At 36.1% G+C, this 13,336-nt stretch overlaps 2 protein-coding genes across 3 annotated transcripts in view; both read left to right on the top strand.

Moving 5' to 3' along the window:
- Positions 1-5,244, top strand: LOC137012024 (proteinase-activated receptor 3). The gene is made up of 2 exons (XM_067374970.1): positions 1-170; positions 1,971-5,244. Exons 1-2 carry the CDS (start codon positions 104-106, stop codon positions 3,038-3,040), a joined length of 1,137 nt encoding a protein of 378 aa, XP_067231071.1. The 5' UTR covers positions 1-103; the 3' UTR covers positions 3,041-5,244.
- A 2,796-nt stretch (positions 5,245-8,040) lies between these two features.
- taf1c (TATA-box binding protein associated factor, RNA polymerase I subunit C) overlaps positions 8,041-13,336 on the top strand; it is a 33,984-nt gene continuing 28,688 nt past the window's right edge. For both annotated transcript variants that reach the window (XM_067376009.1, XM_067376010.1), the window contains exons 1-5: positions 8,041-8,433; positions 9,248-9,362; positions 10,073-10,125; positions 10,890-10,979; positions 11,104-11,159. In XM_067376009.1, coding sequence (XP_067232110.1) covers positions 8,305-8,433; positions 9,248-9,362; positions 10,073-10,125; positions 10,890-10,979; positions 11,104-11,159 — 443 coding nt within the window. In that variant the 5' untranslated portion in view covers positions 8,041-8,304. The remainder of the gene's footprint in view (positions 8,434-9,247; positions 9,363-10,072; positions 10,126-10,889; positions 10,980-11,103; positions 11,160-13,336) is intronic.

Genomic DNA, 13,336 nt, shown 5'->3' with positions numbered 1-13,336 from the left:
GGGTCTTGTCTCGTCTCGTCTCTCGGGCTTCATTTGCATTCCACACACAGACAAATTGTGTTAAGACTTTTTGAGTTGACCAAATTGGACGTCTTTATCAGTCATGGGTAAAGTTTTCCTGTTCATTTTGATCGCATTAATTCTTCTGAACGCGACTCAGGCTAAAGAAGGTAAGCAAATCGATTTGTTTGAAACCGTTTAATTTTGATTCACTTCAAACATCCCATTGCTCTGTATTGCCTATTCTCTGAATTTCCTGTTATTACGTATGTGTGATGAACGAGAAACGTTTCGGTTTACTGTAAAGATTCAACACCATAAAAAATACATCATTGATTTGACTCCTTGAAGTCGAATTGAAGTGTTTTTGTCTTTGTTTTTCTTAAAGACTATTCCTCACTGAAATTATCTATAATTAAACATTCAGTCAACTACAGTAGGACATTTGAAAAGATTTAATAAACTACAATAGAACATTTGAGAATTTTTATATTATTTATATTATAATAAAAACACATTTCGCTACATTAGAACATTTGAGAAGTTTGTTATTTTGTTTGTTTATGAATATTACACTGTTATATTAATATTTTATAGACTAATTTAAAATAGTATAAGACACAACAGGAGGTCCTAGTAAATTAAGTTTGCAAATAACGTGAATAGGATTATTTTATAAGACTGTATTCATCAAACAGATTTAATCAAACAAGTTTATTTGATGTTGTTTTTGTTATTTTATGAATATTATTATATTTATTATGCTATATTTGAGTTTATTAATATCAAGTAAAAAAGTAAAAAGACATGAATAGCTTTACAAAATAATAGAACAAACACAAAATACTACATAAACCAAAGGATCCAAAAACACACAAAAAGCCACAAAGTACAAGCAAGCCTATACAAATAAAATGTAAGACTTAAAAACAGACATAAGGTGCGTCCCAATTCGCCTACTTGTGCACTATTCTATGACGTTTTTAAGTATAAATAGTGTGAGTAGTGCGTTCACACAGAAAATTCCAAAAAGAAAAAGTGCACTTTAAATACCCGGATGATGCACTAAATTAACGGAAAAAACAAAGTGTGAATTGTTGGACACTTCGTGCACTCAACTGTCGCAGCTTTAATTACGTAGTGGAGGGGAAGGGAGGATCGGACTCCGTTGTTAAATGACAAAATAACCTTATACAACTCACGCACTACATGGATAAGTGCATAGTGCACAAGTACATAGTGTATAAGTGCATAGTGCGTCATTTGGGATGCAACTACAGAGTCCGCAGATCTAATATCCATTGGCAGGCTATTCCAAAACATTGAAACCACTGCAAAAGCTTTTGTTTTGTATGTGTATCTTGGAACAGTAAATAGGGGACAGGAACATGAATAATAAGCTTCTTTAAAACTTAAAATATGTTTCAAATTGGAAATATTTCTTAACTGATAAAAACATCACTGACTAACGTGATATTCAAAATTCAAATTGGTATCAAAATAAACACCCAAATGTTTCACTACCTGCTGATTATTGGGGAACACCTTAATAGGAGCTGACTTTTATTAGAGCCCTGACCGATTATCACTACTACATTTTACTTCATCAGTATTGAATTGCAGAAAATTACAAGCCGTCCAATTTTCATATCTGCTAAGCATGCTTGGAGGACATCTAAGCTTCTCAGATCATTGGATTGCAGTGAAAAATATAACTGTAAGTCATCTGCATAGCAGTGAAAATTTATATGATGTTTCCAGTTTACGGATCCAAGAGATAACATTGGTCCCAACACGGAGCCCTGAGGAACACCACAGTTGATTGTAGAAAATGAGGATAAATCATCTCCCAAATGACACTACAAATGTTCTTTTTAACAAATAAGACTTAAACCAGTCCAGTGCCCTCCCATAAAGACCATAAACTTAGAGATTTACTATTCCTAACTCTTCTCTATGTCCACTTGCAGGAAAGAAGGCCAGGAAGAACAAACGAAACATCACTGACATCATCAACCCGAGGACTTTTAAAGGAAACGCGGTCCCAGTTAACGTCCCTCTTCCTCCTAATCGAACAACAGACCTGCAAACACGTGTAATCCCGTCTGACGTGGTTGTGAAGTTACACAGCAACAACACGGCAAAGTACCTCCAAGGTACTCTGAGCAAGTGCTTCATCCCAGCTGTCTACATCATAGCCATCGTTGTCGGCATTCCCGCCAATATCGCCATTTTGGTCCTTGTTGGAACCAAAGTGAGGGTCGTTTCATCTGCAATTTTGTACTGTAGCTTAGCAGTGTCCGACTTGCTGCTGTTGTTCAGCCTGTTGCTGAAGACACACTATCATCTCAATGGGAACCATTGGATTTTTGGTGAAACCGCCTGCCGTATCACAACCGCCTGCTTTTACGGCAACCTTTACTGCTCAGCTTTTACACTAGCGTGCATTAGTGTCAAGCGCTACCTAGCTGTGGTTCATCCTTTTCTCTATAAGGGTTTGCCAAAGCGCACATTCAGCACCTGGGGTTGCTTAACAGTTTGGATTGTGTTTTTTATCGCCCTACTCCCAGAAATTCTAGTTCAACAAACCTACCACATCGCACATCTCGGAATAATCACATGCCATGATGTTCTTCCTGACAACATAGATTACTACCAGTGGCTTGACTATTATAACCTTGGCCTCACCTGTGTAGGGTTTTTTCTGCCCCTAGTGGTGACAGTAGCATGTTACACTTCCATCGTCTGGCACCTGAACCGCTCACACCGAGACTGGGCTCTTTACATCAAAGCTAGCACGATTAACTTAATTATTTTTGTCCTGTGCTTCGGCCCAAGCAGCTGTTTTTATTTTGTGCATTACATCCTGCTGTCTGTTAGCACTACAGAGAGTTTCTACATCTACTTCAGCGTGGCCGTGTGTCTGTGTTGCCTGCATAGCGCTCTGGATCCGTTTCTGTTCGCAATCATGTCCAGGACTGTTGGAAACAAACGCTACTTTCTTACACGCAAAGGACGCGCGCTTAGCATCTCTACTTAAAGTCAACATGAAATGCATGTGCGCAACCCATTTAGCTTCCGTAATCCCGTGTATTTCCAAGTGAAACAGGATTTTTAATAAATGGCACGCTAAACCCCCACAGTCTTCCTATGAGTCCACACTTTCGTGATGTAATGCTGCTTTGACTGCCGGGTAAAGTCCTCTGTGTAGCTCAGCTGAAGTGCGCATCGACGGCTACAAAGGGGGCGCTCACGAGCACCCTTCTGAAACCTAAAATGAGGAATGGGACACCCTACGGTCTCGTGGTCTTAACGGACTCGTGCACGCAGCCATTGTAAGTCCACAAGACCGAAAGTGTGCCATTTGGGTTTCAGCCATAGTAAGTCATTTTAATGGCAGAAAGTTGTTGCATTTTGATAAAAAACTACAAGCACTTACACTACCGTTCAATAGTTTGGGATCATTAAAGGATTAGTTCACTTTCAAATAAAACTTTCCTGATAATTTACTCATCCCCATGTCATCCAAGATGTTCATGTCCTTCTTTTGTCAGTCAAAAAAAAAAATTAAGGTTTTTGAGGAAAACATTCCAGGATTATTCTCCTTATAGTGGACTTCAGTGGGCACCAAACGGTTGAAGGTCAAAATTACAGTTTCAGTGCAGCTTCAAAGGGCTTTAAATGATACCAGACGAGGAATAAGGGTCTTATCTAGAGAAACCATCTGTCATTTTCGAAAAAAAAAATTAAATGTATATGCTTTAAATAAGCAAATGATCGCCTTCCAAGTGCTTCTTCCAAAACTGCACTTTGACATCTTGGATGACATGGGGGTGAGTAAATTATTAGGAAAATTTTATTTGAAAGTGAACTAATCCTTTAAGGTTTTTTTTTTTAAAAAAAAGAAATGAATACTGTAACTCAGCAAGGATGCATTAAATTGGCATTTTTAATTTTACAAAAGATTTCCAAATAGAATCCTAAAAAAATGTATCATGTTTTACACAAAAATATTAAACTGTTTTCAACATTGAAAATAATAATCTTGAAGAGCAAATCTGCATATTAAAATGATTTCTCAAGGATCATGTGACAATGAAGACTGGAGTAATGATGCTGAAAATTCAGCTTTGATTCACATAAATTACATGTTAAAAATATTTTAATACGTTTTTAAATAATATTTTACAATATTACTGTTTTTACTGTATTTCTGATCAAATAAATGCAGCCATGGTGAGCAGACGAGACTTCTTTCAAAAACTGACCACATGCTTTTGAACAGTAGTGCATATTTGATGAATCAAAAATCAAAATTGACCCTATTTACTTATGCTGACTATATTGATAAAAAAAGAGTAAACCAAGTTTTGTTGGTTTTGATCTTGTTCCTAAAACCTCCTTGTTCTAGATTTAAAGTATTTAATATGTGAAGTGCCATTAGGAGAACTAATAGTTGTAGTTCCTGCCAGCTGGCTTGAATCGCTTGGACAGGAGCAGCTTCTTTTATACTGAATACAAATGGAGAGATTTGAATGGCCCTGAGAGAAAAGGGTGTAATATACTGCCTGGACTGTGTTCAGTGTGTGTGTGTGTTATGAATGTTACATAAAGCCTTGTTGACCAAGGCAAAGTTTGACTGTTTGTATAGAGAATGTAAATGCTTTATGATAATAAAATATATTTAAACCTATATGATTCCAAAGCACAGTATTAATATAGTCATTAAAACAAATAAAACAAAAGTTCCAGCTGTCTGATTTTTGAGTAACATGGACATCAACCAAATTACATATGCCTGTCTAAGATTCAGCAGTGTTCATTGGGTTTTCTCTGTGTATTTTTCTTTAAGTTTACTTTTTTTTTAGCTACTTGTTGGTCCCGCTCACTGCCATTATAACGCTTATAAACATCACAATATTCCATAAAATCAAGTATTAACAAGTCAAAGTTGAAACAACCAGGCTATGGATTTCACATTCATGTCATCAGCCAATATGACAACTGATAGCATGAAGAAATGTGTTGTGTATGATTACACTGTTTTCTATTTTTTGCAATCTCGCTAAGATCTTCTCTTGTTTGACAAATGTTTGTTTGATACATGATTTTCTCTATTAATTTTATGGTTATGACCTGTCTTGTGGTTTTTAGTTGGAATTCTCTAGGACATACTTGGCTTTATCTCAGTGAGCAATTTGTGCTTGAGGGGAAATGCGAATGTATTCATAGGCTTGATATGAACTCACGCATCTCAATGTCTTGACAGCCTCTATAATTTCATGAGCGTAACCTTCCAGGAATGTGAACAGAAGGAAGGTGTTTTTGTGCCTATATTGTCATTGTAAATGCACATGAACTTATAATAAATTAATCTATTAAGGCTAACATATTCATACTAAAAGCTAAAAAACTTAAATTTTAAAGGATTAGTTCACTTTCAAATGAAAATTTCCTGATAATTTACTCACCCCCATGTCATCCAAGATGTTCATGTCTTTCTTTCTTCAGTCAAAAAGAAATTAAAGTTTTTGATGAAAACATTCCAGGATTTTTCTCCATATAATGGACTTCAATGGACTCCAATAAGGGAATAAGGGTCTTATCTAGAGAAACCATTGCTTATTTTCTAAAAAAAAAAAAAAATGTAATTGTATACGTTTTAAACATAAATGCTCATCTTGAACTAGCTCTCTTCTTCTCTATTTGAATTCCAGCAGTGTAGACACTGCTAAGTGTATTACTGCCCTCCACAGGTCAAAGTTTGAACTAAATTGCCATATACAACAATCTAGTGCAAGTATACAACAATTAGTTCAAACTTTGACCTGAGGAGGGCAGTAATAAACTTAGCAGTGTCTACACTGCTGGAATTCTAATAGAGAAGAAGAAGAGAGCTAGTTCAAGATAAGCATTTATTGTTAAAACTTATGTAATTTTTTTTTTTTTTTTAGAAAATGAGTGATGGTTCCTCTGGATAAGACACATATTCCTTGTCTGGTATCGTTTAAAGCCATTTGAAGCTGAACTGAAACTCATTTTGACCTTCAGCCGTTTAGGCTCCAGTGAAGTCCACTATAGAGAATACGAACCGACGTCACGCCTCGCCGCCATTTTGACAGGATCGCCCTCTATTACTCGTACTGAAATTAATACGGATTCTTGCTTATCTTTTGTTTTGTTTCTGCCATTAAGTGGAACGTTAACATTTTTAATGGTATCGTTTGCAGGGAATGGAAGCTATTTTATCGCGTCGCATGATCATTTTATTTTTTATTTTTTCACTGAAGTTTTGTAGAATTTCGTTTACAATGTTGATCTGTTTACCGTGTCGCACGCTGGACGCTCACCACTGCTTCAGCCATCGTATGAATATCCAAATAAATCTATGTGATCAACACACTGAGAAAAGTCGATTCATTTATTTGTTGGAAACGTTTAAATTATGCTTAAACGAGCATACTGAGTGGGCCTACAATTGTTGTCTTTGTAATCCCCCTTTTCCACGATCACAGATGAGGAGAATAAGAGATTATGGGTCAAATTTAGCGGACAGACGGATGCGAACACAATGTATTTTTATATTTATTTTAACAAATGACAACCACACTAAGCAATTTCAAACCTTTATAAAACCGTTATGAAGAAAATGTATAAATGCTTGCATTTTAAGTGATACTGAAAGTATATTTTGGTCTCATCCGTTTTCCTGCATGTGCTTTAAATAGAATTTGGTCTCTTTAATATCAGTCTAATAAGTGCATTAAGCCTTTTCTTGAGAGGACACGAGAGGACACCGTTTTTATAAACGTGTTGCGTTTTGGGCTCATTTGCGTATATCTCCACACAGTATGCTTTAATAAACGGAGTGATAAGCAGTGGGTTTAATCAGTGCCATTAATAATAGATTTGCCATCCGGCGTCTTCTCGTAATTTCCTTGACCTGCTTCACTAGGTGTTTTTTACACGTAGAAAAGGCGAAAAAACGTTTTTCACTGTCTTGTTTTCTCTCAGAACGATGATCTGAGTTACTATCACAATTATCGATGCAGCATTAATGACATACAATGGTGACATTTTTCACAATCATGACAGAAAACAAATTACTGCACTAAACTCAATAACAGAAAGGCACAAAGAAGTTACCCAGAACTCAATGCGGCATGACGTCAGATTCGTATTCTCTATAAGGAGAAAAATCCTGGAATGTTTTCATCAAAAAGTTTTCTTTTAGACTGAAGAAAGAAGGACATGAAGATCTTGGATGACATGGGGGTGAGTAAAATATCAGGAAATTTTAATTTGAAAATGAACTAATCCTTTAAGTGCAGTGGAAAACCTTGCAAAACTCTCATATGCATAAGTGTTAGATATAAATAAGACTGTTTGTGGCCTAATTTATTCTAGAAAGTTGCTGAAAATACAAAAACTCAATCTAATTCAAGTTTTGCGTTTTGATTAATTTGGGAAGTCATCAAAACGAATTATCAGCTAGTGCAAAATGACTGTCAAAATCCAAACAGAAGATGTTTTTATTATTATTATTATTATGATTACATTTATTTTGTTTTCATTTATTTCATTTTCATTTCTATACGCACAGTTAAAGTATATAAAAAAATAAAAGCATGAAAAGCAATAAAAAAAATGATGAAAATATGTAAATAAGCTGAGAACTAATAAAATAAATAAATAAATAATAATAATAATAAAATAAAAATCAGGATGAACAACTGGGGGCACTGCTTTTATGTTCATTAAAAACTTTCACTGTTTCACAATCAGTGTTTACTGAAACCTGAATAACAAAATATGAGGATATAGTGTAATTTTATCACTCATTTTTTATTATTATTATTTATTTACTTCCTTGAGATACACAAGTTTATGACCATTGTAGTACACTGACAAGAGTTTTTTTTTATGCTTTTTTAAATTTTTTATTTAAGATGCTTTTATTTTGAAATGATTTCTGGTTGGCGGGCGGATTGAATCGGACAGTCTGGCTTGGCTTCCCGTTAATCAGCTGAGGCATGTGACGTGAGCAGCCAGACACGTTTTGTTTAGCTTCCATGCGGTCCACGTTTTTCTTAAACGCGTGCTATACTGTGTAATATTTTCAACATTTGTCTTCATGAAAACGACTTTTTCGACAAATTACGCTCTCGAAACGACATTGCAAGTGGAGACAATTATGGGACCCTACAGAGCGCATTTGGACACATGTGGACGGCGTACTCACGACAACATGCCCGGGCTTGTCTGATCTTCTGGGCCGGTTGATAGCACTTCCGCGCGACCATCATGGACAACAAATTTCCTCATCAACTTTTTCCACATTTGTATTTTGATGGACCGCCTGACGTTCAGACGAAGCACAATTATGGAGGTTGGGGTTCATACGAGCGCGTGCTTGCTGTTGGTGCTGGGCTGGTAAGACGATTCACATCATAACTATATTATATATGTTTCTATTACAAGTTTGGTCACACTTTAGGGTCCAATTCTCACTATTTATTAACAATATACTTCGACTTTTTCCTAAATAAACTCATAATTACTGTTTATTAATAGTTAGTGAAGTAGTTTAGTTTAAAATTGTTTAGGATTAAGGGATGTAGAATATGGTCATGCATTACAAATACTAATAAACAGCCAATATCCTAGTAATGTGCATGATAATAAGTAACTAGTTTATAGTGGATCCTGAACTAAAGTGTTACTATAATTGTTTATGAATGATTATTTGAAGTACAGAAAATCTAAATGCTTTAATCTTAAGGTTTATTATTGCATATGGTATATGCATGCATTAGCTAAATGAGGATTTGTTTTTATTGCAAAAAAATAAAGTAAAAAAACTAATTTAATAGAGTTGGAACAATCATCTAGATAGATAACAACATACCTCTTGAAGAATCAGTATGCATTCAAAGAAATTCAGTAACAATGCATGCCAAGATGATTATGGAGATGAGTTAGTATTAATGATTATTTGGTGAAGTACAGAAATCAAAATGATTAGATCTCACAAGTGTATTAGGCGGCACAAAAGAATAGTAGGACTTCTCTAAGAAATGGCTATTTGTGTTTTGTTCTGGCATGGCAGGATTTAACAGAAAGAGAATAATAAATGTCAGTGTTGTTTCACCTGTACCAGAACTATCAAAATGTTATATATTTAACATTCTTCAGCCTGTAATTGTGTATCCGTATCACGACAGACTTGTTTATTGTGAATTTACAGTGTGATGCTGAACAATCATCGACCCATCCTGAGTTTGAATCCCAGCACACTGTGAGTGGGGAGGAATGGGTGCCGGTCAGACCAGCGGTTACCCCTTTAATGCCAGCATTTAAAGGTAAACATTATTATTAATGGTCTGAACTTTAGTCATTAGCTGGATTTAAATATCAAATGAAACATCCTCAGATCCCAAAATGTAAAATGCAATTTGCAGTGCATTTGTTTGGTTATAAGTAGAAAGTCTGTGTATTTTGTCCATTGGTTATTTTAAAGGGATAGTTCACACAAAAATGAAAATTTGATGTTTATCTGCTTACCCCCAGCACATCCAAGATGTAGGTGACTTTGTTTCTTCAGTAGAACACAAATGATGATTTTTAACTCCAACCGTTGCGGTCTGTCAGCCGTATAATGCATGGCAATGGGAACTCCATCTATAAGAGTCAAATAAACATGCACAGACAAATCCAAATTAAACCCTGCGGCTCCTGAAGACACATTGATGTCCTAAGACACGAAACGATCAGTTTGTGTGAGAAACCGAACTGTATTTTTATTAATTTTTATCTCTAATACACTACTATGTCCAACTGCCTTGAGCATCTGGTTGGTGAGGTCTGAAAACGCGCTCTGATGCCGGAAGTGATTGCTCATATGTATATGTCAATGAGTGCGAGAGATCACTTCCGGCATCAGAGTGCTTTCAGACCTCACACACCAGATGTGCACGGCAGTTGGATATACTGGTGTATTAGAGGTACAAAATGTTTTTGGGGGTAATATTTGCAAAAATGTATTTTTATGTATTTATTTTTTATTTCCAAGGTGCCAAAGTCACATCTGTTGATCTACCAGATCCAATGGATTTTCCAGAGCATGTAAGTTAAAGCAACATGATTCTCAAAGTCTTTGGGTTTGCTCATTTTTGTTATGAATAGAGATGCACCAATTGTAATTTTCTTGTCTGATTTTTGTTTTGTTTTGTCTTTCTCCTAATTAATACTACAGAAATGAATCAAATGTAAAATAACTGGATAGTCTTCATTGTAAAAATTAAATACAGATTAATGCTTACAATTAAAGTTATAAAAATTTAGTCGAGAGTAGTGAGTGATTTTCTTTGTCTTTTGTTCTTTGATTTTCTTTGTCTTTTGTTCTTTGATTAACATGACAGACAGCGGCAGGTTTATTAGGCTGCTGTCACTTTAAGAGTTAATGCACAGACCCAATATTACTGTTACACAACATGTGTTCTCTTTTTCAACTATTTAACATTCCAAAACTGAGTGTGTTTAACTAAATACTCGCCAAGATGGGCATTTTGTTGAAAAGAAGAGAGCGAGAATGCGCAGCTGACGTTTTCAAACGGAGCAGCATTTAATAGACAGAGCCGTAGATCACTGACAAGCTACGCAATATCGCGTTCATGTCGCAGATGAATCGCCTTCGATAATGAACGCGATATTGCGTGGCTTGTCAGTGAACTACGGCTCTGTCTATTAAATGCCGCTCCATTTGAAAGCAGGTGATGCGTGTGACAATCGCATGCGATATATCAGTCAGCCTTATTATGAAGTGACTTTTGCTCTCAAAATGTTGTATTTAATACAAAAAAGGTGTTTTATCTCTGTTTTCCCTTCAGATGCATTATTTCTACCAGCATTACTGTATGGATGCATTCTCCACGATGGGACATTTGCTCTACGATAACTTCTCTTTCAAAAATAAACGGGTGAGGGAGTCCGGATGTGTGTGCTTGTTGTGGTCAGATTGATTTGTCTTGTTGTTGTTGACATGTTTTCATGTTTACTAGTATGTCCTGTAGTAGCTGTCTTCTGTTCTTGTTTTTCAACCAGGGTTTTACACCAATGAAGTGGTCTAGAAACTTTATAAAAGGCTTGAGTTATAAAAGGTAAGATTATTTTGTGAATCAATTTGTCTAACAATCAATAATCAAAGTTGATAACTGCCCCTATTATGCTTTTTCCAAATATTACCTTTCAAGCTGTGTAATAGCTGTTAGTGAATGTAAAAGGCCTGCAAGGTTTCAAAGACCAAATTGCACAACAAATAAATTTGTCTCCTAAAATAAAGAACTGATTCTGAACTGCTCAAATGAATCATCAGCATATATCAGCAAATTTGCATAATACCCACCTTTGTTTGTCATTGGCTGCTGTGATCGCTGTCTACTTTGACCCACCCTTAAACACTGTAGTTGTAGCTGAGACTGGATGTTTAGTTTGTGGACATGTTGAGAAGATGCTGTTTTCACTGCTGCAAATCCACTTTGCATACGCTTAGGGCTGCACGATTAATCGCATGCGATTGTCACGCGCATTTCGTCAGTAAAGCCGGTTCCCCGATTACCGCTAAATCGCCATCACCTGCTTTCAAATGGAGCGGCATTTAATAGACAGAGCCGTAGATCACTGACGAGCCACGCAATATCGCATTCATTATAAAAAGGCTATTCATCTGCGATATGAACGCGATATTGCGTGGCTTGTCAGTGGTCTACGGCTCTATCTATTAAATGCCGCTCCATTTGAAAGCAGGTGATGGCGATTTAGCGGTAATCAGGGAACCGGCTTTACTGACGAAATGAGCGTGACAATCGCATGCGATTAATCGTGCAGCCCTAAGTGTATGCAAAGTGGATTTGCAGCGGTGAAAACAGCATCTAAACCAGGAGCCAAAACATTTAATGCTTTGTAAGTAATTAGCAAGATTTTAAAATCTATACGATGTTTAACAGGAAGCCAATGCAGTGATGACAGAACTAGGCTAATATGGTCATACTTCCTAGTTCTATTAAGAACTCTAGCTGCTGCATTTTGTACGAGCTGTAGTTTATCAAGCGTGCAGAACAACCACCCAGTAGAGCGTTACAGTAGTCTAGCCTTGGTCATAAACGCATGAACTAACTGTTCTGCATTTTTCGTTGAGAGCATATGTCGTAGTTTAGATATATTTTTCATATGGAAGAATGCAGTTTTACAGATGCTAGTAACATGGCCTTCAAATGAAAGCTTGGTATCAAAGAGCACACCCAGGTTCCTAACTGACGACGAAGACTTAACAGAGCAGCCATCAAGTGTTAGACAGTATTCTGGATTATTGCGTGAAGAAGTTTTCGGTCCAAAAATTAGAATCTCTGTTTTTCCTGAATTTAGTAGTAGGAAATTACTGGTCATCCAGTTTTTTATATCAGCTGTACATTCTGTTAATTTAGCGAATTGGTATATAGAGCTGAGTATCATCAGTGTAACAATGAAAACTAATGCCATGCTTCCTAATGATATCTCCCTAACGCTAGCATGTACAGAGTAAAAAGCAACGGTCCTAGTACTGAGCCTTGCGGTACTCCATATTTTACTTGTGATTGATATGACATCACATCATTTACTACTACAAACTGATAACGGTCAGATAAGTATGATTTGAACCATGCCAATGCAATTCCATTAATGGCAACATAATTTTCGAGTCTCTTTAGAAGAATATTGTGATCGATAGTGTCAAATGCAGCACTAAGATCCAGTAACACTATATAGAGAGATACAACCACGATCTGATGATAAGAGCAAATCATTAGTAACTCTAATGAGAGCAGTCTCAGTACTATGGTGTGGTCTAAATCCTGACTGGAAATCTTCACAGATACTATTTCTTTCTAAAAAGGAACATAGTTGTGATGAAACTGCCTTTTCTAGTATTTTTGACAGAAAAGTGAGATTTGAGATCGGCCTGTAATTGACTAATTCTCTAGGATCAAGTTGTGGTTTTTTAATAAGAGGTTTAATAACAGCCAGCTTAAAGGTTTTTGGTACATATCCTAGTGATAAAGATGAATTAACAGTATTAAGAAGAGGATCTATAACCTCTGGAAGCATCTCTTTCAATAGCTTAGTCGGTATAGGGTCTAACATACATGTGGATGATTTTGATGATTTAACAAGTTTAGACAATTCTTCCTCTCCTAAAGCAGTAAATGAATTTGAATTTTTCTTTAGGGACACTACAATGCACTGTCTGACACAAGACTGTAGTAGATGGTTGCATGGTTATAATTTTTTCTCTTAATAT

This window comes from Chanodichthys erythropterus, chromosome 22, assembly GCF_024489055.1.
Source record: "Chanodichthys erythropterus isolate Z2021 chromosome 22, ASM2448905v1, whole genome shotgun sequence".
Lineage (NCBI taxonomy): Eukaryota > Metazoa > Chordata > Actinopteri > Cypriniformes > Xenocyprididae > Chanodichthys > Chanodichthys erythropterus.
This window is presented reverse-complemented; position numbering and strand designations above follow the sequence as displayed.